Source organism: Chiloscyllium plagiosum, unplaced genomic scaffold (assembly GCF_037043375.1).
Source record: "Chiloscyllium plagiosum isolate Xiang-an unplaced genomic scaffold, Cpla_swu_hap1 HiC_scaffold_51, whole genome shotgun sequence".
Taxonomy (NCBI): Eukaryota; Metazoa; Chordata; class Chondrichthyes; order Orectolobiformes; family Hemiscylliidae; genus Chiloscyllium; species Chiloscyllium plagiosum.
This window is the reverse complement of record NW_028270189.1, coordinates 1012189-1037246: the sequence shown is the minus strand read 5'-3', so window position 1 is coordinate 1037246 and position 25058 is coordinate 1012189. Positions and strand designations below refer to the sequence as shown.

Genomic DNA, 25058 nt, shown 5'->3' with positions numbered 1-25058 from the left:
AGGGGTGCAGGGGGTTAGAGGGGTAGGGAGGGGGGGGTTGAGGGATAGGGAGGGGGTGCAGGGGGTTAGAGGGATAGGGAGGGGGTGCAGGGGGTTAGAGGGATAGGGAGGGGGTGCAGGGGGTTAGAGGGATAGGGAGGGGGTTAGAGGGATAGGGAGGGGGTGTAGGGGTTTAGAGGGATAGGGAGGGGGTTAGAGGGATAGGGAGGGGGTGTAGGGGGTTAGAGGGATAGGGAGGGGGTTAGAGGGATAGGGAGGGGGTTAGAGGGATAGGGAAGGGGTGCAGTGGGTTAGAGGGATAGGGAGGGGGTTAGAGGGATAGGGAAGGGGTGCAGTGGGTTAGAGGGATAGGGAGGGGGTTAGAGGGATAGGGAGGGGGTTAGAGGGATAGGGAGGGGGTGCAGGGGGTTAGAGGGATAGGGAGGCGGTGCAGGGGGTTAGAGGGGTAGGGAGGGGGTGCAGGGGGTTAGGGAGGGGTGCAGGGGGTTAGAGGGATAGGGAGGGGGTGCAGGGGGTTAGGGAGGGGTGCAGGGGGTTAGAGGGATAGGGAGGGGGTGCAGGGGGTTAGAGGGGTAGGGAGGGGGTTAGAGGGATAGGGAGTGGATGCAGGGGGTTAGAGGGATAGGGAGGGGGTTAGAGGGGTGCAGGGGGTTAGAGGGGTAGGGAGGGGGGGTTGAGGGATAGGGAGGGGGTGCAGGGGGTTAGAGGGATAGGGAGGGGGTGCAGGGGGTTAGAGGGATAGGGAGCGGTGCAGGGGGTTAGAGGGATAGGGAGGGGGTTAGAGGGATAGAGAGTGGGTGCAGGGGGTTAGAGGGATAGGGAGGGGGTTAGAGGGGTGCAGGGGGTTAGAGGGGTAGGGAGGGGGGGTTGAGGGATAGGGAGGGGGTGCAGGGGGTTAGAGGGATAGGGAGGGGGTGCAGGGGGTTAGAGGGATAAGGAGGGGGTTAGAGGGATAGGGAGGGGGTGTAGGGGGTTAGAGGGATAGGGAGGGGGTGTAGGGGGTTAGAGGGATAGGGAGGGGGTTAGAGGGATAGGGAGGGGGTTAGAGGGATAGGGAAGGGGTGCAGTGGGTTAGAGGGATAGGGAGGGGGTTAGAGGGATAGGGAAGGGGTGCAGTGGGTTAGAGGGATAGGGAGGGGGTTAGAGGGATAGGGAGGGGGTGCAGGGGGTTAGAGGGATAGGGAGGGGGTGCAGGGGGTTAGAGGGGTAGGGAGGGGGTGCAGGGGGTTAGAGGAATAGGGAGGGGGTGCAGGGGGTTAGAGGGGTAGGGAGGGGGTTAGAGGGGTAGGGAGGGGGTGCAGGGGGTTAGAGGGGTAGGGAGGGGGTTAGAGGGATAGGGAGTGGGTGCAGGGGGTTAGAGGGATAGGGAGGGGGTTAGAGGGATAGGGAGGGGGTGCAGGGGGTTAAAGGGGTAGGGAGGGGGTTAGAGGGGTACGGAGGGGGGTTAGAGGGATAGGGAGGGGGTGCAGGGGGTTAGAGGGATAGGGAGAGGGTGCAGGGGGTTAGAGGGATAAGGAGGGGGTTAGAGGGATAGGGAGGGGTTGCAGGGGGTTAGGGAGGGGTGCAGGGGGTTAGAGGGATAGGGAGGGGGTGCAGGGGGTTAGAGGGGTAGGGAGGGGGTTAGAGGGATAGGGAGTGGGTGCAGGGGGTTAGAGGGATAGGGAAGGGGTGCATGGGGTTAGAGGGGTGCAGGGGGTTAGAGGGGTAGGGAGGGGGGGTTGAGGGATAGGGAGGGGATACAGGGGGTTAGAGGGATAGGGAGGGGGTGCAGGGGGTTAGAGGGATAAGGAGGGGGTTAGAGGGATAAGGAGGGGGTTAGAGGGATAGGGAGGGGGTGCAGGGGGTTAGAGGGATAGGGAGGGGGTGCAGGGGGTTAGGGAGGGGGTGCAGGGGGTTAGAGGGATAGGGAGGGGGTTAGAGGGATAGGGAGGGGGTGTAGGGGGTTAGAGGGATAGGGAGGGGGTGTAGGGGGTTAGAGGGATAGGGAGGGGGTTAGAGGGATAGGGAGGGGGTTAGAGGGATAGGGAGGGGGTTAGAGGGATAGGGAAGGGGTGCAGGGGGTTAGAGGGATAGGGAGGGGGTTAGAGGGATAGGGAGGGGGTGCAGGGGGTTAGAGGGATAGGGAGGGGGTTAGAGGGATAGGGAGGGGGTGCAGGGGGTTAGAGGGATAGGGAGGGGGTTAGAGGGATAGGGAAGGGGTGCAGGGGGTTAGAGGGATAGGGAGGGGGTTAGAGGGATAGGGAGGGGGTGCAGGGGGTTAGAGGGGTAGGGAGGGGGTTAGAGGGATAGGGAGGGGGTTAGAGGGATAGGGAGGGGGTTAGAGGGATGGGGGGGGTTAGAGGGATAGGGAGGGGGTGCAGGGGGTTAGAGGGGTTGGGAGGGGGTTAGAGGGATAGGGAGTGGGTGCAGGGGGTTAGAGGGATAGGGAGGGGGTTGGAGGGATAGGGGGGCAGGGGGTTAGAGGGATGGGGGTGCAGGGTGTTAGAGGGATAGGGAGGGGGGCAGGGGGTTAGAGGGATAGGGAGGGGGTTAGAGGGATAGGGAGGGGGTTAGAGGGATAGGGAGGGGGTTAGAGGGATGGGGGGGGTTAGAGGGATAGGGAGGGGGTGCAGGGGGTTAGAGGGGTTGGGAGGGGGTTAGAGGGGTAGGGAGAAGGTGCAGGGGGTTAGAGGGGTAGGGAGGGGGTTAGAGGGATAGGGAGTGGGTGCAGGGGGTTAGAGGGATAGGGAGGGGGTTGGAGGGATAGGGAGGGGGTGCAGGGGGTTAGAGGGGTAGGGAGGGGGGTTAGAGGGGTAGGAAGGGGGTGCAGGGGGTTAGAGGGATAGGGAGGGGGTTAGAGGGATAGGGAGGGGGTGCAGGGGGTTAGAGGGGTAGGGAGGGGGTTAGAGGGGTAGGGAGGGGGGTTAGAGGGATAGGGAGGGGGTGCAGGGGGTTAGAGGGATAGGAGGGAGTGCAGGGGGTTAGAGGGATGGGGAGGGGGTGCAGGGGGTTAGGGAGGGGGTGCAGGGGGTTAGAGGGATAGGGAGGGGGTGCAGGGGGTTAGAGGGGTAGAGAGGGGGTTAGAGGGATAGGGAGTGGATGCAGGGGGTTAGAGGGATAGGGAGGGGGTGCAGGGGGTTAGAGGGGTAGGGAGGGGGGGTTGAGGGATAGGGAGGGGGTTAGAGGGATAGGGAGGGGGTGCAGGGGGTTAGAGGGATAGGGAGGGGGTGGAGGGGGTTAGAGGGATAGGGAGGGGGTGCAGGGGGTTAGGGAGGGGTGCAGTGGGTTAGAGGGATAGGGAGGGGGTGCAGGGGGTTAGAGGGGTAGGGAGGGGGTTAGAGGGATAGGGAGTGGATGCAGGGGGTGCAGGGGGTTAGAGGGGTAGGGAGGGGGGGTTGAGGGATAGGGAGGGGGTGCAGGGGGTTAGAGGGATAGGGAGGGGGTGCAGTGGGTTAGAGGGATAGGGAGGGGGTGCAGGGGGTTAGGGAGGGGTGCAGGGGGTTAGAGGGATAGGGAGGGGGTGCAGGGGGTTAGAGGGGTAGGGAGGGGGTTAGGGAGGGGTGCAGGGTGTTAGAGGGATAGGGAGGGGGTTAGGGAGGGGTGCAGGGTGTTAGAGGGATAGGGAGGGGGTGTAGGGGGTTAGAGGGATAGGGAGGGGGTTAGAGGAATAGGGAGGGGGTTAGAGGGATAGGGAAGGGGTGCAGTGGGTTAGAGGGATAGGGAGGGGGTTAGAGGGATAGGGAGGGGGTTAGAGGGATAGGGAGGGGGTTAGAGGGATAGGGAAGGGGTGCAATGGGTTAGAGGGATAGGGAGGGGGTTAGAGGGATAGGGAGGGGGTGCAGGGGGTTAGAGGGATAGGGAGGGGGTGCAGGGGGTTAGAGGGATAGGGAGGGGGTGCAGGGGGTTAGAGGGGTAGGGAGGGGGTTAGAGGGGTAGGGAGGGTGTGCAGGGGGTTAGAGGGGTAGGGAGGGGGTTAGAGGGATAGGGAGTGGGTGCAGGGGGTTAGAGGGATAGGGAGGGGGTTAGAGGGTTAGGGAGGGGGTGCAGGGGGTTAAAGGGGTAGGGAGGGGGGGTTGAGGGATAGGGAGGGGGTGCAGGGGGTTAGAGGGATAGGGAGGGGGTTAGAGGGTTAGGGAGGGGGTGCAGGGGGTTAAAGGGGTAGGGAGGGGGTTAGAGGGGTACGGAGGGGGGTTAGAGGGATAGGGAGGGGGTGCAGGGGGTTAGAGGGATAGGGAGAGGGTGCAGGGGGTTAGAGGGATAAGGAGGGGGTTAGAGGGATAGGGAGGGGGTGCAGGGGGTTAGGGAGGGGTGCAGGGGTTTAGAGGGATAGGGAGGGGGTGCAAGGGGTTAGAGGGGTAGGGAGGGGGTTAGAGGGATAGGGAGTGGGTGCAGGGGGTTAGAGGGATAGGGAGGGGGTGCATGGGGTTAGAGGGGTGCAGGGGGTTAGAGGGGTAGGGAGGGGGGGTTGAGGGATAGGGAGGGGATACAGGGGGTTAGAGGGATAGGGAGGGAGTGCAGGGGGTTAGGGAGGGGTGCAGTGGGTTAGAGGGATAGGGAGGGGGTGCAGGGGGTTAGAGGGGTAGGGAGGGGGTTAGAGGGATAGGGAGTGGATGCAGGGGGTTAGAGGGATAGGGAGGGGGTTAGAGGGGTGCAGGGGGTTAGAGGGGTAGGGAGGGGGGGTTGAGGGATAGGGAGGGGGTGCAGGGGGTTAGAGGGATAGGGAGGGGGTGCAGGGGGTTAGAGGGATAGGGAGGGGGTGCAGGGGGTTAGGGAGGGGTGCAGGGGGTTAGAGGGATAGGGAGGGGGTGCAGGGGGTTAGAGGGGTAGGGAGGGGGTTAGAGGGATAGAGAGCGGGTGCAGGGGGTTAGAGGGATAGGGAGGGGGTTAGAGGGGTGCAGGGGGTTAGAGGGGTAGGGAGGGGGTTAGGGAGGGGTGCAGGGGGTTAGAGGGATAGGGAGGGGGTGCAGGGGGTTAGAGGGATAAGGAGGGGGTTAGAGGGATAAGGAGGGGGTTAGAGGGATAGGGAGGGGGTGCAGGGGGTTAGAGGGATAGGGAGGGGGTGCAGGGGGTTAGGGAGGGGGTGCAGGGGGTTAGAGGGATAGGGAGGGGGTTAGAGGGATAGGGAGGGGGTGTAGGGGGTTAGAGGGATAGGGAGGGGGTGTAGGGGGTTAGAGGGATAGGGAGGGGGTTAGAGGGATAGGGAGGGGGTTAGAGGGATAGGGAAGGGGTGCAGGGGGTTAGAGGGATAGGGAGGGGGTGCAGGGGGTTAGAGGGATAGGGAGGGGGTTAGAGGGATAGTTAGGGGGTGCAGGGGGTTAGAGGGATAGGGAGGGGGTTAGAGGGATAGGGAAGGGGTGCAGGGGGTTAGAGGGATAGGGAGGGGGTTGGAGGGATAGGGAGGGGGTTGGAGGGATGGGGAGGGGGTGCAGGGGGTTGGAGGGATAGGGAGGGGGTTGGAGGGATAGGGAGGGGGTTGGAGGGATGGGGGGGCAGGGTGTTAGAGGGATAGGGAGGGGGGCAGGGGGTTAGAGGGATAGGGAGGGGGTTAGAGGGATAGGGAGGGGGTTAGAGGGATAGGGGGGGGGTTAGAGGGATAGGGAGGGGGTGCAGGGGGTTAGAGGGGTAGGGAGGGGGTTAGAGGGGTAGGGAGAAGGTGCAGGGGGTTAGAGGGGTAGGGAGGGGGTTAGAGGGATAGGGGGTGGGTGCAGGGGGTTAGAGGGGTAGGGAGGGGGTTAGAGGGATAGGGGGTGGGTGCAGGGGGTTAGAGGGGTAGGGAGGGGGTTAGAGGGATAGGGAGTGGGTGCAGGGGGTTAGAGGGATAGGGAGGGGGTTGGAGGGATAGGGAGGGGGTGCAGGGGGTTAGAGGGGTAGGGAGGGGGGTTAGAGGGATAGGGAGGGGGTGCAGGGGGTTAGAGGGGTAGGGAGGGGGTTAGAGGGATAGGGAGTGGGTGCAGGGGGTTAGAGGGATAGGGAGGGGGTTAGAGGGATAGGGAGGGGGTGCAGGGGGTTAGAGGGGTAGGGAGGGGGGTTAGAGGGGTAGGGAGGGGGGTTAGAGGGATAGGGAGGGGGTGCAGGGGGTTAGAGGGATAGGAGGGAGTGCAGGGGGTTAGAGGGATAGGGAGGGGGTGCAGGGGGTTAGGGAGGGGGTGCAGGGGGTTAGAGGGGTAGGGAGGGGGTTAGAGGGATAGGGAGGGGGAGTAGGGGGTTAGAGGGATAGGGAGGGGGTTAGAGGGATAGGGAGGGGGTGTAGGGGGTTAGAGGGATAGGGAGGGGGTTAGAGGGATAGGGAGGGGGTGTAGGGGGTTAGAGGGATAGGGAGGGGGTTAGAGGGATAGGGAGGGGGTTAGAGGGATAGGGAGGGGGTTAGCGGGATAGGGGGGGGGGTTAGAGGGGTAGGGAGGGGGTGCAGGGGATAGGGAGGGGGTGCAGGGGGTTAGAGGGGTAGGGAGGGGGTTAGAGGGGTAGGGAGAAGGTGCAGGGGGTTAGAGGGGTAGGGGGGGGGTTAGAGGGATAGGGAGTGGGTGCAGGGGGTTAGAGGGATAGGGAGGGGGTTGGAGGGATAGGGAGGGGGTGCAGGGGGTTAGAGGGGTAGGGAGGGGGGTTAGAGGGATAGGGAGGGGGTGCAGGGGGTTAGAGGGGTAGGGAGGGGGTGCAGGGGGTTAGAGGGATAGGGAGGGGGTTAGAGGGATAGGGAGGGGGTGCAGGGGGTTAGAGGGGTAGGGAGGGGGGTTAGAGGGGTAGGGAGGGGGGTTAGAGGGATAGGGAGGGGGTGCAGGGGGTTAGAGGGATAGGAGGGAGTGCAGGGGGTTAGAGGGATAGGGAGGGGGTGCAGGGGGTTAGGGAGGGGGTGCAGGGGGTTAGAGGGGTAGGGAGGGGGTTAGAGGGATAGAGAGTGGGTGCAGGGGGTTAGAGGGATAGGGAGGGGGTTAGAGGGATAGGGAGGGGGTGCAGGGGGTTAGAGGGATAGGGAGGGGGTGCAGGGGGTTAGAGGGATAAGGAGGGGGTTAGAGGGATAGGGAGGGGGTGCAGGGGGTTAGAGGGATAGGGAGGGGGTGCAGGGGGTTAGGGAGTGGGTGCAGGGGGTTAGAGGGATAGGGAGGGGGTTAGAGGGATAGGGAGGGGGTGTAGGGGGTTAGAGGGATAGGGAGGGGGTTAGAGGGATAGGGAGGGGGTGCAGGGGGTTAGGGAGGGGTGCAGGGGGTTAGAGGGATAGGGAGGGGGTGCAGGGGTTTAGAGGGGTAGGGAGGGGGTTAGAGGGATAGGGAGTGGGTGCAGGGGGTTAGAGGGATAGGGAGGGGGTGCATGGGGTTAGAGGGGTGCAGGGGGTTAGAGGGGTAGGGAGGGGGGGTTGAGGGATAGGGAGGGGATACAGGGGGTTAGAGGAATAGGGAGGGGGTGCAGGGGGTTAGAGGGATAAGGAGGGGGTTAGAGGGATAGGGAGGGGGAGCAGGGGGTTAGAGGGATAGGGAGGGGGTGCAGGGGGTTAGGGAGGGGGTGCAGGGGGTTAGAGGGATAGGGAGGGGGTTAGAGGGGTAGGGAGGGGGTGTAGGGGGTTAGAGGGATAGGGAGGGGGTTAGAGGGATAGGGAGGGGGTTAGAGGGATAGGGAAGGGGTGCAGGGGGTTAGAGGGATAGGGAGGGGGTTAGAGGGATAGGGAGGGGGTGCAGGGGGTTAGAGGGATAGGGAGGGGGTGCAGGGGGTTAGAGGGATAGGGAGGGGGTTAGAGGGATAGGGGGGCAGGGGGTTAGAGGGATGGGGGGGCAGGGTGTTAGAGGGATAGGGAGGGGGCAGGGGGTTAGAGGGATAGGGAGGGGGTTAGAGGGATAGGGAGGGGGTTAGAGGGATAGGGAGGGGGTTAGAGGGATAGGGAGGGGGTGCAGGGGGTTAGAGGGGTAGGGAGGGGGTTAGAGGGGTAGGGAGGGGGTGCAGGGGGTTAGAGGGGTAGGGAGGGGGTTAGAGGGATAGGGAAGGGGTGCAGGGGGTTAGAGGGATAGGGAGGGGGTTAGAGGGATAGGGAAGGGGTGCAGGGGGTTAGAGGGATAGGGAGGGGGTTAGAGGGATAGGGAGGGGGTGTAGGGGGTTAGAGGGATAGGGAGGGGGTTAGAGGGATAGGGAGGGGGTGCAGGGGGTTAGAGGGATAGGGATGGGGTGACAGAGATAGGGAGGGGGTGCAGGGGGTTAGAGGGATAGGGAGGGGGTGCAGGGGGTTAGAGGGATAGGGAGGGGGGCAGGGGGTTAGAGGGATAGGGAGGGGGTGCAGGGGGTTAGAGGGATAGGCAGGGGGTTAGAGGGATAGGGGGGCAGGGGGTTAGAGGGATGGGGGGGCAGGGGGTTCGAGGGATAGGGAGGGGGGCAGGGGGTTAGAGGGATGGGGGGCAGGGGTGCAGGGGGCTAGAGGGATAGGGAGGGGGTGCAGGGGGTTAGAGGGATAGGGAGGGGGGCAGGGGGTTAGAGGGATAGGGAGGGGGTGACAGAGATAGGGAGGAGGTGCAAGGGCTGGAGGGGGTTAGAGGGATAGGGAGGGGGTGCAGGGGGTTAGAGGGATAGGCAGGGGGTTAGAGGGATAGGGGGGCAGGGGGTTAGAGGGATAGGGAGGGGGGCAGGGGGTTAGAGGGATGGGGGGCAGGGGGCTAGAGGGATAGGGAGGGGGTGCAGGGGGCTAGAGGGATAGGGAGGGGGTGCAGGGGGTTAGAGGGATAGGGAGGGGGGCAGGGGGTTAGAGGGATAGGGAGGGGGTGACAGAGATAGGGAGGAGGTGCAAGGGCTGGAGGGGGTTAGAGGGATAGGGAGGGGGTGCAGGGGGTTAAAGGGATAGGGAGGGGGTGACAGAGGGAGAGGGTGCAGGGGGTTAGAGGGATAGGGAGGGGGTGTAGGGGGTTACAGAGATAGGGAGGGGGGTGTAGGGGGCTGGAGGAACAGGGAGGGGGGTGTAGGGGGCTGGAGGAACAGGGAGGGGGGTGTAGGGGGCTGGAGGAACAGGGAGGGGGGTGTAGGGGGCTGGAGGGATAGGGAGGGGGGTGTAGGGGGCTGGAGGGATAGGGAGGGGGGTGTAGGGGGCTGGAGGGATAGGGAGGGGGGTGTAGGGGGCTGGAGGGATAGGGAGGGGGGTGTAGGGGGCTGGAGGGATAGGGAGGGGGGTGTAGGGGGCTGGAGGGATAGGGAGGGGGGTGTAGGGGGCTGGAGGGATAGGGAGGGGGGTGTAGGGGGCTGGAGGGATAGGGAGGGGGGTGTAGGGGGCTGGAGGGATAGGGAGGGGGGTGTAGGGGGCTGGAGGGATAGGGAGGGGGGTGTAGGGGGCTGGAGGGATAGGGAGGGGGGTGTAGGGGGCTGGAGGGATAGGGAGGGGGGTGTAGGGGGCTGGAGGGATAGGGAGGGGGGTGTAGGGGGCTGGAGGGATAGGGAGGGGGGTGTAGGGGGCTGGAGGGATATGGAGGGGGGTGTAGGGGGCAGGAGGGATAGGGAGGGGGGTGTAGGGGGCTGGAGGGATAAGGAGGGGGGTGTAGGGGGCTGGAGGGATAGGGAGGGGGGTGTAGGGGGCTGGAGGGATAGGGAGGGGTTGCAGTGGGCTGGAGGGATAGGGAGGGGTTGCAGGGGGTTAGAGGGATAGGGAGGGGGGCAGGGGGTTAGAGGGATAGGGAGGGGGTGACAGAGATAGGGAGGAGGTGCAAGGGCTGGAGGGGGTTAGAGGGATAGGGAGGGGGTGCAGGGGGTTAGAGGGATAGGCAGGGGGTTAGAGGGATAGGGGGGCAGGGGGTTAGAGGGATAGGGAGGGGGGCAGGGGGTTAGAGGGATGGGGGGCAGGGGGCTAGAGGGATAGGGAGGGGGTGCAGGGGGCTAGAGGGATAGGGAGGGGGTGCAGGGGGTTAGAGGGATAGGGAGGGGGGCAGGGGGTTAGAGGGATAGGGAGGGGGTTAGAGGGATAGGGAGGGGGTGTAGGGGGTTAGAGGGATAGGGAGGGGGTTAGAGGGATAGGGAGGGGGTTAGAGGGATAGGGAAGGGGTGCAGGGGGTTAGAGGGATAGGGAAGGGGTGCAGGGGGTTAGAGGGATAGGGAGGGGGTTAGAGGGATAGGGAAGGGGTGCAGGGGGTTAGAGGGATAGGGAGGGGGTTAGAGGGATAGGGAGGGGGTGTAGGGGGTTAGAGGGTTAGGGAGGGGGTTAGAGGGATAGGGAGGGGGTGCAGGGGGTTAGAGGGATAGGGAGGGGGTGACAGAGATAGGGAGGGGGTGCAGGGGGTTAGAGGGATAGGGAGGGGGTGCAGGGGGTTAGAGGGATAGGGAGGGGGGCAGGGGGTTAGAGGGATAGGGAGGGGGTGACAGAGATAGGGAGGAGGTGCAAGGGCTGGAGGGGGTTAGAGGGATAGGGAGGGGGTGCAGGGGGTTAGAGGGATAGGCAGGGGGTTAGAGGGATAGGGGGGCAGGGGGTTAGAGGGATGGGGGGGCAGGGGGTTCGAGGGATAGGGAGGGGGGCAGGGGGTTAGAGGGATGGGGGGCAGGGGTGCAGGGGGCTAGAGGGATAGGGAGGGGGTGCAGGGGGTTAGAGGGATAGGGAGGGGGGCAGGGGGTTAGAGGGATAGGGAGGGGGTGACAGAGATAGGGAGGAGGTGCAAGGGCTGGAGGGGGTTAGAGGGATAGGGAGGGGGTTAGAGGGATAGGGAAGGGGTGCAGGGGGTGAGAGGGATAGGGAAGGGGTGCAGGGGGTTAGAGGGATAGGGAGGGGGTTAGAGGGATAGGGAAGGGGTGCAGGGGGTTAGAGGGATAGGGAGGGGGTTAGAGGGATAGGGAGGGGGTGTAGGGGGTTAGAGGGATAGGGAGGGGGTTAGAGGGATAGGGAGGGGGTGCAGGGGGTTAGAGGGATAGGGAGGGGGTGACAGAGATAGGGAGGGGGTGCAGGGGGTTAGAGGGATAGGGAGGGGGTGCAGGGGGTTAGAGGGATAGGGAGGGGGGCAGGGGGTTAGAGGGATAGGGAGGGGGTTAGAGGGATAGGGGGGCAGGGGGTTAGAGGGATGGGGGGGCAGGGGGTTCGAGGGATAGGGAGGGGGGCAGGGGGTTAGAGGGATGGGGGGCAGGGGTGCAGGGGGTTAGAGGGATAGGGAGGGGGTGCAGGGGGTTAGAGGGATAGGGAGGGGGGCAGGGGGTTAGAGGGATAGGGAGGGGGTGACAGAGATAGGGAGGAGGTGCAAGGGCTGGAGGGGGTTAGAGGGATAGGGAGGGGGTGCAGGGGGTTAGAGGGATAGGCAGGGGGTTAGAGGGATAGGGGGGCAGGGGGTTAGAGGGATAGGGAGGGGGGCAGGGGGTTAGAGGGATGGGGGGCAGGGGGCTAGAGGGATAGGGAGGGGGTGCAGGGGGCTAGAGGGATAGGGAGGGGGTGCAGGGGGTTAGAGGGATAGGGAGGGGGGCAGGGGGTTAGAGGGATAGGGAGGGGGTGACAGAGATAGGGAGGAGGTGCAAGGGCTGGAGGGGGTTAGAGGGATAGGGAGGGGGTGCAGGGGGTTAAAGGGATAGGGAGGGGGTGACAGAGGGAGAGGGTGCAGGGGGTTAGAGGGATAGGGAGGGGGTGTAGGGGGTTACAGAGATAGGGAGGGGGGTGTAGGGGGCTGGAGGAACAGGGAGGGGGGTGTAGGGGGCTGGAGGGATAGGGAGGGGGGTGTAGGGGGCTGGAGGGATAGGGAGGGGGGTGTAGGGGGCTGGAGGGATAGGGAGGGGGGTGTAGGGGGCTGGAGGGATAGGGAGGGGGGTGTAGGGGGCTGGAGGGATAGGGAGGGGGGTGTAGGGGGCTGGAGGGATAGGGAGGGGGGTGTAGGGGGCTGGAGGGATAGGGAGGGGGGTGTAGGGGGCTGGAGGGATAGGGAGGGGGGTGTAGGGGGCTGGAGGGATAGGGAGGGGGGTGTAGGGGGCTGGAGGGATAGGGAGGGGGGTGTAGGGGGCTGGAGGGATAGGGAGGGGGGTGTAGGGGGCTGGAGGGATAGGGAGGGGGGTGTAGGGGGCTGGAGGGAAACGGTGGGGGGTGTAGGGGGCTGGAGGGATAGGGAGGGGGGTGTAGGGGGCTGGAGGGATAGGGAGGGGGGTGTAGGGGGCTGGAGGGATAGGGAGGGGGGTGTAGGGGGCTGGAGGGATAGGGAGGGGGGTGTAGGGGGCTGGAGGGATAGGGAGGGGGGTGTAGGGGGCTGGAGGGATAGGGAGGGGGGTGTAGGGGGCTGGAGGGATAGGGAGGGGGGTGTAGGGGGCTGGAGGGATAGGGAGGGGGGTGTAGGGGGCTGGAGGGATAGGGAGGGGGGTGTAGGGGGCTGGAGGGATAGGGAGGGGGGTGTAGGGGGCTGGAGGGATAGGGAGGGGGGTGTAGGGGGCTGGAGGGATAGGGAGGGGGGTGTAGGGGGCTGGAGGGATAGGGAGGGGGGTGTAGGGGGCTGGAGGGATAGGGAGGGGGGTGTAGGGGGCTGGAGGGATAGGGAGGGGGGTGTAGGGGGCTGGAGGGATAGGGAGGGGGGTGTAGGGGGCTGGAGGGATAGGGAGGGGGGTGTAGGTGGCTGGAGGGATAGGGAGGGGGGTGTAGGGGGCTGGAGGGATAGGGAGGGGGTGCAGGGGGCTGGAGGGATAGGGAGGGGTGTGGAGGGGGCTGGAGGGGGTTACAGAGATAGGGAGGGGGTGACAGGGAGGGGGTGTAGGGGGCTGGAGGGATAGGGAAGGGGTGACAGATAGGGAGGGGGTGCAGGGGGCTGGAGGGGGTTACACTGATAGGGAGGGGGCTGCACAGATGGGGAGGGGGTGTTGGGTCCAGGGATAGGGTGGGGGTATAGGGGCTGGAGGAGGGGCCGTGGATGGGGGGGGGGGCGTAGGGGCCGGGGAAAGGGAGGGGGTGTCGGGTGCTGGGGCTGGGGGAGGGGAGGGGAGGGGTACAGTGGAGGGGAAGGGGATAATGCTGCTGATGGTGACTGCCTCCTGCTGCTGCTCCTTTGCACTGAACCCTCTATCCCCCGTCAGGTTCCTCGAAGCCGGCGTGTAAGCAATTTTGTGTTGGGGGTCAGGCAGTGGGAGTGGTGCAGCCCAGGCTGCTCCCCTTGCTGCGGGGCTACCCAGAGGTGTTCCAGATGACCAATGAACACGTGGAGCTGAGTGACCACCTTCGCAGCTTCGAGCAGCGTACCTCAGCAATGGAGCAGGTCCTCAGGGACTGGAGGGAGCGCGGGCTATTCAACTGTCTCAGCAAATGGAGGAATGAGGTGACGGAGTGTCAGTGCTGAGGGAGTGGGGGCTGTGGGAGGGTCAGTGCTGAGGGAGTGGGCGCTGTGGGAGGGTCAGTACTGAGGGAGCGGGTGCTGAGGGAGGGTCAGTGCTGAGGGAGGGTCAGTGCTGAGGGAGTGGGCGCTGTGGGAGGGTCAGTGCTGAGGGAGCGGGTGCTGAGGGAGGGTCAGTGCTGAGGGAGGGTCAGTGCTGAGGGAGTGGGCGCTGTGGGAGGGTCAGTGCTGAGGGAGCGGGTGCTGTGGGAGGGTCAGTGCTGAGGGAGCGGGTGCTGTGGGAGGGTCAGTGCTGTGGGAGGGTCAGTGCTGAGGGAGCGGGCGCTGTGGGAGGGTCAGTGCTGAGGGAGCGGGCGCTGTGGGAGGGTCAGTGCTGAGGGAGCGGGTGCTGTGGGAGGGTCAGTGCTGAGGGAGCGGGTGCTGTGGGAGGGTCAGTGCTGAGGGAGCGGGTGCTGTGGGAGGGTCAGTGCTGAGGGAGCGGGTGCTGTGGGAGGGTCAGTGCTGTGGGAGGGTCAGTGCTGAGGGAGCGGGCGCTGTGGGAGGGTCAGTGCTGAGGGAGCGGGTGCTGTGGGAGGGTCAGTGCTGAGGGAGCGGGGGCTGTGGGAGGGTCAGTGCTGAGGGAGCGGGTGCTGTGGGAGGGTCAGTGCTGAGGGAGCGGGTGCTGTGGGAGGGTCAGTGCTGAGGGAGTGGGTGCTGTGGGAGGGTCAGTACTGAGGGAGCGGGTGCTGTGGGAGGGTCAGTGCTGAGGGAGCGGGTGCTGTGGGAGGGTCAGTGCTGAGTAAGCGGGTGCTGTGGGAGGGTCAGTGCTGAGGGAGCGGGTGCTGTGGGAGGGTCAGTGCTGAGGGAGTGGGTGCTGTGGGAGGGTCAGTGCTGAGGGAGTGGGCGCTGTGGGAGGGTCAGTGCTGAGGGAGTGGGCGCTGTGTGAGGGTAAGTGCTGAGGGAGTGGGGACTGTGGGAGGGTCAGTGCTGAGGGAGGGTCAGTGCTGAGGGAGGGTCAGTGCTGAGGGAGGGTCAGTGCTGAGGGAGCGGGTGCTGTGGGAGGGTCAGTGCTGAGGGAGCGGGTGCTGTGGGAGGGTCAGTGCTGAGGGAGCGGGTGCTGTGGGAGGGTCAGTGCTGAGGGAGGGTCAGTGCTGAGGGAGCGGGTGCTGTGGGAGGGTCAGTGCTGAGGGAGTGGGCGCTGTGGGAGGGTCAGTGCTGAGGGAGCGGGCGCTGTGGGAGGGTCAGTGCTGAGGGAGCGGGCGCTGTGGGAGGGTCAGTGCTGAGGGAGCGGGCGCTGTGGGAGGGTCAGTGCTGAGGGAGCAGGTGCTGAGGGAGGGTCAGTGCTGAGGGAGTGGGGACTGTGGGAGGGTCAGTGCTGAGGGAGGGTCAGTGCTGAGGGAGGGTCAGTGCTGAGGGAGGGTCAGTGCTGAGGGAGCGGGTGCTGTGGGAGGGTCAGTGCTGAGGGAGCGGGTGCTGTGGGAGGGTCAGTGCTGAGGGAGCGGGTGCTGTGGGAGGGTCAGTGCTGAGGGAGGGTCAGTGCTGAGGGAGCGGGTGTTGTGGGAGGGTCAGTGCTGAGGGAGTGGGGGCTGAGGGACGGTCAGTGCTGAGGGAGTGGGGGCTGAGGGACGGTCAGTGCTGAGGGAGTGGGTGCTGTGGGAGGGTCAGTGCTGAGGGAGCGGGTGCTGTGGGAGGGTCAGTGCTGAGGGAGCGGGGGCTGTGGGAGTGTCAGTACTGAGGGAGCGGGGGCTGTGGGAGTGTCAGTACTGAGGGAGCGGGGGCTGTGGGAGTGTCAGTACTGAGGGAGCGGGGGCTGTGGGAGGGTCAGTGCTGAGGGAGCAGGGGCTGTGGGAGTGTCAGTACTGAGGGAGCGGGGGCTGTGGGAGGGTCAGTGCTGAGGGAGTGGGCGCTGAGGGAGGGTCAGTGCTGAGGGAGTGGGTGCTGTGGGAGGGTCAGTGCTGAGGGAGTGGGTGCTGTGGGAGGGTCGGTGCTGTGGGAGGGTCAGTGCTGAGGGAGTGGGTGCTGTGGGAGGGTCAGTGCTGAGGGAGTGGGTGCTGTGGGAGGGTCGGTGCTGAGGGAGTGGGTGCTGAGGGAGTGGGGGCTGTGGGAGGGTCAGTGCAGAGGGAGTGGGTGCTGTGGGAGGGTCAGTGCTGTGGGAGCGGGCGCTGTGGGAGGGTCAGTGCTGAGGGAGTGGGTGCTGTGGGAGGGTCAGTGCTGAGGGACCGGGGGCTGTGGGAGGGTCAGTGCTGAGGGAGTGGGTGCTGTGGGAGGGTCAGTGCTGAGGGACCGGGGGCTGTGGGAGGGTCAGCGCTGTGGGAGTGGGGGCTGTGGGAGGGTCAGTGCTGAGGGAGCGGGTGCTGTGGGAGGGTCAGTGCTGAGGGAGCGGGGGCTGTGGGAGGGTCAGTGCTGAGGGAGCGGGCGCTGTGGGAGGGTCAGTGCTGAGGGAGCGGGCGCTGTGGGAGGGTCAGTGCTGAGGGAGTGGGTGCTGTGGGAGGGTCAGTACTGAGGGAGTGGGCGCTGTGGGAGGGTCAGTGCTGAGGGAGTGGGTGCTGTGGGAGGGTCAGTGCTGAGGGAGCGGGTGTGATCAGGTATCTGCCGTCCTTGCTTCCTTGGGCTGGCCTGACCGATGTTCCCTGTATCCGTCACGTGTCCCTCGAGCCCCCTGACGGTGCCTGGTGTGTGATGCCCCGATGGTCTGTGTTTGCAGGAATACCCGGTCATGTCGCGATTCTCTGATCCACCGCTGATGAACATTGAACGGGCCGCTGTTGGTGAGCTGCTCCTGATCCCACCCCTCCCTGAACCCGAGACCAAGGACTGAGGCCGGGCGTTAGGGGGATCGTGCCCTCCTCGAACACACCCTCTTTGATTGGGCGGCCGTGCTGCACCACCCAGTCGCACTGCTGGACCTCCCACCGCGATGGAACAGGCCAGTGCTGGTGGGATTGTGCCCTGTCCAGATCAGGGGCAGATGGGGGAGCGGTTTGGTTCATTTATTTCATCCGGAGGGCGCGGTGGCTCAGTGGTTAGTGACCCTGCCTCAACCGCACCAGCGTCCCAGGTTCGGTTCCGGACCCAGGTGACTCTGTGTGGAGTTTGCACATTCTTCTCCTCACCCCACCCCACCCCAACCGTGTCTGCGGGGGTTACCTCCGGGTGCTCCAGTTTCCTCCCACAGTCCAAAGATGTACAGGTTAGGGTGGATTGGCCGTGCTAAATTGTCCCCGTAGTGCCCAGGGATGTGCAGGTTAGGGGTGGATTGGCCGTGCTATATTGTCCCCGCAGTGCCCAGGGATGTGCAGGTTAGGGTGGATTGGCCGTGCTATATTGTCCCCGTAGTGCCCAGGGATGTGCAGGTTAGGGTGGGTTGGCCGTGCTAAATTGTCCCCGTAGTGCCCAGGGATGTGCAGGTTAGGGTGGATTGGCCGTGCTAAATTGTCCCGTAGTGCCCAGGGATGTGCAGGTTAGGGTGGGTTGACCGTGCTAAATTGTCCCATAGTGCCCAGGGATGTGCAGGTTAGGGTGGATTGGCCGTGCTAAATTGTCCCCGTAGTGCCCAGGGATGTGCAGGTTAGGGTGGATTGGCTGTGCTAAATTGTCCCGTAGTGCCCAGGGATGTGCAGGTTAGGGTGGATTGGCTGTGCTAAATTGTCCCTGTAGTGCCCAGAGATGTGCAGGTTAGGGTGGATTGGCCGTGCTAAATTGTCCCCGTAGTGCCCAGGGATGTGCAGGTGGGGGTGGATTGGCTGTGCTAAATTGTCCCTGTAGTGCCCAGGGATGTGCAGGTTAGGGTGGATTGGCCGTGCTAAATTGTCCCCATAGTGCCCAGGGATGTACAGGCTAGGGTGGATTGGCCGTGCTAAATTGTCCCGTAGTGCCCAGGGATGTGCAGGTTAGGGTGGATTGGCCGTGCTAAATTGTCCCTGTAGTGCCCAGGGATGTACAGGTTAGGGTGGATTGGCCGTGCTAAATTGTCCCCGTAGTGCCCAGGGATGTGCAGGTTAGGGTGGATTGGCTGTGCTAAATTGTCCCTGTAGTGCCCAGAGATGTGCAGGTTAGGGTGGATTGGCCGTGCTAAATTGTCCCCGTAGTGCCCAGGGATGTGCAGGTGGGGGTGGATTGGCTGTGCTAAATTGTCCCTGTAGTGCCCAGGGATGTGCAGGTTAGGGTGGATTGGCCGTGCTAAATTGTCCCCATAGTGCCCAGGGATGTACAGGCTAGGGTGGATTGGCCGTGCTAAATTGTCCCGTAGTGCCCAGGGATGTGCAGGTTAGGGTGGATTGGCCGTGCTAAATTGTCCCTGTAGTGCCCAGGGATGTACAGGTTAGGGTGGATTGGCCGTGCTAAATTGTCCCCGTAGTGCCCAGGGATGTACAGGTTAGGGTGGATTGGCCGTGCTAAATTGTCCCGTAGTGCCCAGGGATGTACAGGTTAGGGTGGATTGGCCGTGCTAAATTGTCCCCGTAGTGCCCAGGGATGTGCAGGTTAGGGTGGATTGGCCATGCTAAATTGTCCCGTAGTGCCCAGGGATGTACAGGTTAGGGTGGATTGGCCGTGCTAAATTGTCCCCGTAGTGCCCAGGGATGTGCAGGTTAGGGTGGATTGGCCGTGCTAAATTGTCCCGTAGTGCCCAGGGATGTGCGGGTTAGGGTGGATTGGCCGTGCTAAATTGTCCCGTAGTGCCCAGGGATGTGCAGGTTAGGGTGGGTTGGCCGTGCTAAATTGTCCCCGTAGTGCCCAGGGATGTGCAGGTTAGGGTGGATTGGCCGTGCTAAATTGTCCCCGTAGTGCCCAGGGATGTGCAGGTTAGGGTGGATTGGCCGTGCTAAATTGTCCCCGTAGTGCCCAGAGATGTGCAGGTTAGGGTGGATTGGCCGTGCTAAATTGTCCCCGTAGTGCCCAGGGATGTGCAGGTTAGGGTGGATTGGCCGTGCTAAATTGTCCCTGTCGTGCCCAGGGATGTGAAGGTTCGGGTGGATTGGCCGTGCTAAATTGTCCCGTAGTGCCCAGGGATGTGCAGGTTAGGGTGGATTGGCCGTGCTAAATTGTCCCCGTAGTACCCAGGGATGTGCGGGTTTGGGTGGATTGGCCGTGCTAAATTGTCCCCGTAGTGCCCAGGGATGTGCAGGTTAGGGTGGATTGGCCGTGCTAAATTGTCCCCGTAGTGTGCGGTGGATTAGTCAGGACTAAATATAGGGGGGCGGGTCCCTCTTCAGAGGGTCGGTGTGGACTTGTTGGGCCGAAGGGCCTGTTTCCACACTGTAGGGAATCTCATCTCATCGGGAGGACAGCAGACTTTCACTCTGAAAGGTATTTCATCCCCCTCACCAGCACAGGAACTCTGCATCCAATGTATTGAGCGTGCTGGCAGCCCCTGGAATCCCAGTGCAGTGCGTTTGGAAAACGTGAAGAGTTTGGGCGGGTGTAGGTGAGTGATGACAGGTCTACGTCATCGGCCTCTCTCTCCCCTTCTCTCTGGCAGGTTTATTCGGGGTTAAAAGCTACGGGGTCCACGTCAACGGCTTTGTCAGACACGAGGACGGGCGCATGTCCATGTGGATTGGTCGCCGCACGCAGCAGAAGGAGACCTATCCCGGCAGGCTGGATAACCTGGTAATCCACAGCCCCTACTCACCAACGTCTCCAAGGTCCACTCCCCAAGCATTGGCGTCTGACACTCACTGGGGCTGTTCAGCCAAGTGGGGCTGAGTTAAATCCCCCAGGGCAGCGTTCCCCCCTATACTGCAATATGGATTAATCCCCCTGGGGGGGGAACTGTGCTGTTTCCCCTCTATACTGCAGTACTGATTATCCCCCCGGGGGGGCGGTGCTGTTTCCCCTCTATACTGCAGTACTGATTATCCCCCGGGGGGGTGCTGTTTCCCCTCTATTCTGCAGTACTGATTATCCCCCGGGGGGGGTGCTGTTTCCCCTCTATACTGCAGTACTGATTATCCCCCCCGGGGGGTGCTGTTTCCCCTCTATACTGCAGTACTGATTATCCCCCCGGGGGGGGTGCTGTTTCCCCTCTATACTGCAGTACTGATTATCCCCCCGGGGGGGGTGCTGTTTCCCCTCTATACTGCAGTACTGATTATCCCTCCGGGGGGGGTGCTGTTTCCCCTCTATACTGCAGTACTGATTATCCCCCCGGGGGGGTGCTGTTTCCCCTCTATACTGCAGTACTGATTATCCCCCCCGTGGGCGGGGGTGCTGTTTCCCCTCTATACTGCAGTACTGATTATCCCCCCCGGGGGGTGGTGTTTCCCCTCTATACTGCAGGACTGATTATCCCCCCCGGGGGGGTGCGCTGTTTACCCTCTATACTGCAGTACTGATTATCACCCCCGGGGGGGTGCTGTTTCCCCTCTATACTGCAGTACTGATTATCCCCCCCCCGGGGGGGGGGTGCTGTTTCCCCTCTATACTGCAGTACTGATTATCCCCCCGGGGGGGTGCTGTTTCCCCTCTATACTGCAGTACTGATTATCCCCCCCGGGGGGTGCTGTTTCCCCTCTATACTGCAGTACTGATTATCCCCCCGGGGGGGTGCTGTTTCCCCTCTATACTGCAGTACTGATTATCCCCCGGGGGGGTGCTGTTTCCCCTCTATACTGCAGTACTGATTATCCCCCCCGGGGGGGTGCTGTTTCCCCTCTATACTGCAGTACTGATTATCCCCCCGGGGGGGTGCTGTTTCCCCTCTATACTGCAGTACTGATTATCCCCCCCCCGGGGGGGGTGCTGTTTCCCCTCTATACTGCAGTACTGATTATCCCCCCTGGGGGGGTGCTGTTTCCCCTCTATACTGCAGTACTGATTATCCCCCCGGGGGGGTGCTGTTTCCCCTCTATACTGCAGTACTGATTATCCCTCCGGTGGGGGGTGCTGTTTCCCCTCTATACTGCAGTACTGATTATACCCCCCGGGGGGTGCAGTTTCCCCTCTATACTGCAGTACTGATTATGCCCCCGGGGGGGTGCTGTTTCCCCTCTATACTGCAGTACTGATTATCCCCCCGGGGGGGGGTGCTGTTTCCCCTCTATACTGCAGTACTGATTATCCCCCCGGGGGGGTGCTGTTTCCCCTCTATACTGCAGTACTGATTATCCCCCCGGGGGGGGGGGTGCTGTTTCCCCTCTATACTGCAGTACTGATTATCCCCCCCCCCGGGGGGTGCTGTTTCCCCTCTATACTGCAGTACTGATTATCCCTCCGGTGGGCGGGGGTGCTGTTTCCCCTCTATACTGCAGTACTGATTATCCCCCCGGGGGGGTGCTGTTTCCCCTCTATACTGCAGTACTGATTATCCCCCCCGTGGGCGGGGGTGCTGTTTCCCCTCTATACTGCAGTACTGATTATCCCCCCGGGGGGGTGCTGTTTCCCCTCTATACTGCAGTACTGATTATCCCCCCCCCGGGGGGGGTGCTGTTTCCCCTCTATACTGCAGTACTGATTATCCCCCCCGGGGGGGTGCTGTTTCCCCTCTATACTGCAGTACTGATTATCCCCCCGGGGGGGTGCTGTTTCCCCTCTATACTGCAGTACTGATTATCCCTCCGGTGGGGGGTGCTGTTTCCCCTCTATACTGCAGTACTGATTATACCCCCCGGGGGGGGTGCAGTTTCCCCTCTATACTGCAGTACTGATTATGCCCCCGGGGGGGTGCTGTTTCCCCTCTATACTGCAGTACTGATTATCCCCCCGGGGGGGGGGGGTGCTGTTTCCCCTCTATACTGCAGTACTGATTATCCCCCCGGGGGGGTGCTGTTTCCCCTCTATACTGCAGTACTGATTATCCCCCCGGGGGGGGGGGTGCTGTTTCCCCTCTATACTGCAGTACTGATTATCCCCCCGGGGGGGTGCTGTTTCCCCTCTATACTGCAGTACTGATTATCCCCCCGGGGGGGTGCTGTTTCCCCTCTATACTGCAGTACTGATTGTCCCCCCGGGGGGTGCAGTTTCCCCTCTATACTGCAGTACTGATTATCCCCCCCGTGGGCGGGGGTGCTGTTTCCTCTCTATACTGCAGTACTGATTATCCCCCCGGGGGGGTGCTGTTTCCCCTCTATACTGCAGTACTGATTATCCCCCCCGTGGGCGGGGGTGCTGTTTCCCCTCTATACTGCAGTACTGATTATCCCCCCCGGGGGGTGGTGTTTCCCCTCTATACTGCAGTACTGATTATCCCCCCGGGGGGTGCTGTTTCCCCTCTATACTGCAGTACTGATTATCCCCCCCGGGGGGTGGTGTTTCCCCTCTATACTGCAGTACTGATTATCCCCCCGGGGGGGTGCTGTTTCCCCTCTATAATGCAGTACTGATTATTCCCCCCCGGGGGGGTGCTGTTTCCCCTCTATACTGCAGTACTGATTATCCCCCCCGTGGGCGGGGGTGCTGTTTCCCCTCTATACTGCAGTACTGATTATCCCCCCCGGGGGGGATAGTGTTTCCCCTCTATACTGCAGTACTGATTATCCCTCCGGTGGGCGGGGGTGCTGTTTCCCCTCTATACTGCAGTACTGATTATCCCTCCGGTGGGCGGGGGTGCTGTTTCCCCTCTATACTGCAGTACTGATTATCCCCCCGGGGGTGTGCTGTTTCCCCTCTATACTGCAGTACTGATTATCCCCCTGGGGGGGGGTGCTGTTTCCCCTCTATACTGCAGTACTGATTATCCCCCCGGGGGGGTGCTGTTTCCCCTCTATACTGCAGTACTGATTATCCCCCTGGGGGGGGGTGCTGTTTCCCCTCTATACTGCAGTACTGATTATCCCCCCCGGGGGGGATAGTGTTTCCCCTCTATACTGCAGTACTGATTATCCCCCCGGGGGGGTGCTGTTTCCCCTCTATACTGCAGTACTGATTATCCCCCTGGGGGGGGGGGGTGCTGTTTCCCCTCTATACTGCAGTACTGATTATCCCCCCGGGGGGGTGCTGTTTCCCCTCTATACTGCAGTACTGATTATCCCCCCGGGGGGGTGCTGTTTCCCCTCTATACTGCAGTACTGATTATCCCCCCCGTGGGCGGGGGTGCTGTTTCCCCTCTATACTGCAGTACTGATTATCCCCCCGGGGGGTGCTGTTTCCCCTCTATACTGCAGTACTGATTATCCCCCCCGGGGGGTGGTGTTTCCCCTCTATACTGCAGTACTGATTATCCCCCCGGGGGGGTGCTGTTTCCCCTCTATACTGCAGTACTGATTATTCCCCCCCGGGGGGTGCTGTTTCCCCTCTATACTGCAGTACTGATTATCCCCCCCGTGGGCGGGGGTGCTGTTTCCCCTCTATACTGCAGTACTGATTATCCCTCCGGGGGGGGTGCTGTTTCCCCTCTATACTGCAGTACTGATTATCCCCCCTGGGGGGGTGCTGTTTCCCCTCTATACTGCAGTACTGATTATCCCTCCGGGGGGGGTGCTGTTTCCCCTCTATACTGCAGTACTGATTATCCCTCCGGGGGGGGTGCTGTTTCCCCTCTATACTGCAGTACTGATTATCCCCCCTGGGGGGGTGCTGTTTCCCCTCTATACTGCAGTACTGATTATCCCCCCCGGGGGGGTGCTGTTTCCCCTCTATACTGCAGTACTGATTATTCCCCCCCGGGGGGTGCTGTTTCCCCTCTATACTGCAGTACTGATTATCCCCCCCGGGGGGTGCTGTTTCCACTCTATACTGCAGTACTGATTATCCCCCCCCCGGGGGGGTGCTGTTTCCCCTCTATACTGCAGTACTGATTATCCCCCCCGGGGGGGTGCTGTTTCCACTCTATACTGCAGTACTGATTATCCCCCCGGGGGGGTGCTGTTTCCCCTCTATACTGCAGTACTGATTATCCCTCCGGGGGGGGTGCTGTTTCCCCTCTATACTGCAGTACTGATTATCCCCCAGGGGGGGTGCTGTTTCCCCTCTATACTGCAGTACTGATTATCCCCCCCCGGGGGGGGTGCTGTTTCCCCTCTATACTGCATTACTGATTATCCCCCCCGGGGGAGTGCTGCTTCCCCTCTATACTGCAGTACTGATTATCCCCCCCGGGGGGTGCTGTTTCCCCTCTATACTGCATTACTGATTATCCCCCCCCGGGGGGGGTGCTGTTTCCCCTCTATACTGCAGTACTGATTATCCCCCCCGGGGGGTGCTGTTTCCCCTCTATACTGCAGTACTGATTATCCCCCCGGGGGGGGTGCTGTTTCCCCTCTATACTGCAGTACTGATTATCCCCCCGGGGGGGGTGCTGTTTCCCCTCTATACTGCAGTACTGATTATCCCCCCGGGGGGGTGCTGTTTCCCCTCTATACTGCAGTACTGATTATCCCCCCGGGGGGGGTGCTGTTTCCCCTCTATACTGCAGTACTGATTATCCCCCCGGGGGGGTGCTGTTTCCCCTCTATACTGCAGTACTGATTATCCCCCCGGGGGGGTGCTGTTTCCCCTCTATACTGCAGTACTGATTATCCCCCCGGGGGGTGCTGTTTCCCCTCTATACTGCATTACTGATTATCCCCCCCGGGGGGTGCTGTTTCCCCTCTATACTGCAGTACTGATTATCCCCCCGGGGGTGTGCTGTTTCCCCTCTATACTGCAGTACTGATTATCCCCCCCGGGGGGGGTGCTGTTTCCCCTCTATACTGCAGTACTGATTATCCCCCCCGGGGGGGGGGGGGTGCTGTTTCCCCTCTATACTGCAGTACTGATTATCCCCCCGGGGGGGGTGCTGTTTCCCCTCTATACTGCATTACTGATTATCCCCCCGGGGGTGCTGTTTCCCCTCTATACTGCAGTACTGATTATCCCCCCCGGGGGGCTCTCCCACCCCCCTCCCCTCTCTCTGATTAACCTCTCTGCCTCTCGGCCTCAGGTTGCTGGGGGTATCTCAGCCGGCCTCGGAGTGAAGGAGACCCTGGTGAAGGAGTGTGAGGAAGAGGCCTGCATCCCCGAATCCATCGCCCAGAACGCCAGGCCGGGCGGCACCATCAGGTAAACCCGGCGTCCATATCATCCACCCGGGCACGGTTGGGCATCAGGGAGGCCATTCAGCCCCTCCCCCAGCCTGTTACACAGGGACAGAAGGCCATTCAGCCCCACCCCCAGCCTGTTACTTCGGAACAGGAGGCCATTGAGCCCCTCCTCCAGCCTGTTATACAGGGACAGGAGGCCATTCAGCCCCTCCTTCCCCCCCCAGCCTGTTACACAGGAACAGGAGGCCATTCAGCCCCACCCCCAGCCTGTTACTTTGGAACAGGAGGCCATTCAGCCCCTCCTTCCCCCCCCAGCCTGTTGAACAGGAGGCCATTCAGCCCCATCCCCAGCCGCTTACACAGGAACAGGAGGCCATTCAGCCCCTCCTCCAGCCTGTTACACAGGGACACGAGGCCATTGAGCCCCTCCTTCCCTCCCAGCCGGTTACACAGGAACAGGAGGCCATTCAGCCCCTCCTTGATCCTATTGCACTGTTGGGCTTCAGAATGAGAGTAAATCAGACCGGGGGGGGCGTTGGGATGAGAGGATGGGGAAGGAGCAACCCTTGAAGCTGAGACCCACTCCCTCCTCACCCCTTCCTGCGTTTTAACCGTGTTTCTCTCCTCCCTCTCCCCGGGCTCGGGGGGTGTGACAGTTACACCTATGAAGATGATGCAGGGATTTTCCCGGAGTGCCAGTTCGTCTATGACCTGGAGGTCCCAGTCGACTTCCGGCCTGAGGTGGGAGATGGGGAGGTGCTGGAATTCTACCTCTGGTCCCTGGAACAGGTGAGGGCAGGATTTGAGAGGGCGGTTGAGGGGTGGGGGGGGGAAGGTCTCACCTTAACTGCCCGAGGCTCTGGCCGGACAGCGTTTGGGGTGCCTGACATTTACCCCTGTTGTGGGGGGT

At 62.6% G+C, this 25058-nt stretch overlaps 1 protein-coding gene across 1 annotated transcript in view; it reads left to right on the top strand.

The window, feature by feature from the left end:
- tpk2 (thiamin pyrophosphokinase 2) overlaps positions 1–25058 on the top strand; it is a 28006-nt gene that overhangs the window by 822 nt on the left and 2126 nt on the right. Inside the window, exons 2-6 of the mRNA XM_087985248.1 lie at positions 12958–13196; positions 15895–15958; positions 18670–18800; positions 24049–24167; positions 24805–24937. Of these exons, the coding sequence (XP_087841374.1) occupies positions 12958–13196; positions 15895–15958; positions 18670–18800; positions 24049–24167; positions 24805–24937 (686 nt within the window). The remainder of the gene's footprint in view (positions 1–12957; positions 13197–15894; positions 15959–18669; positions 18801–24048; positions 24168–24804; positions 24938–25058) is intronic.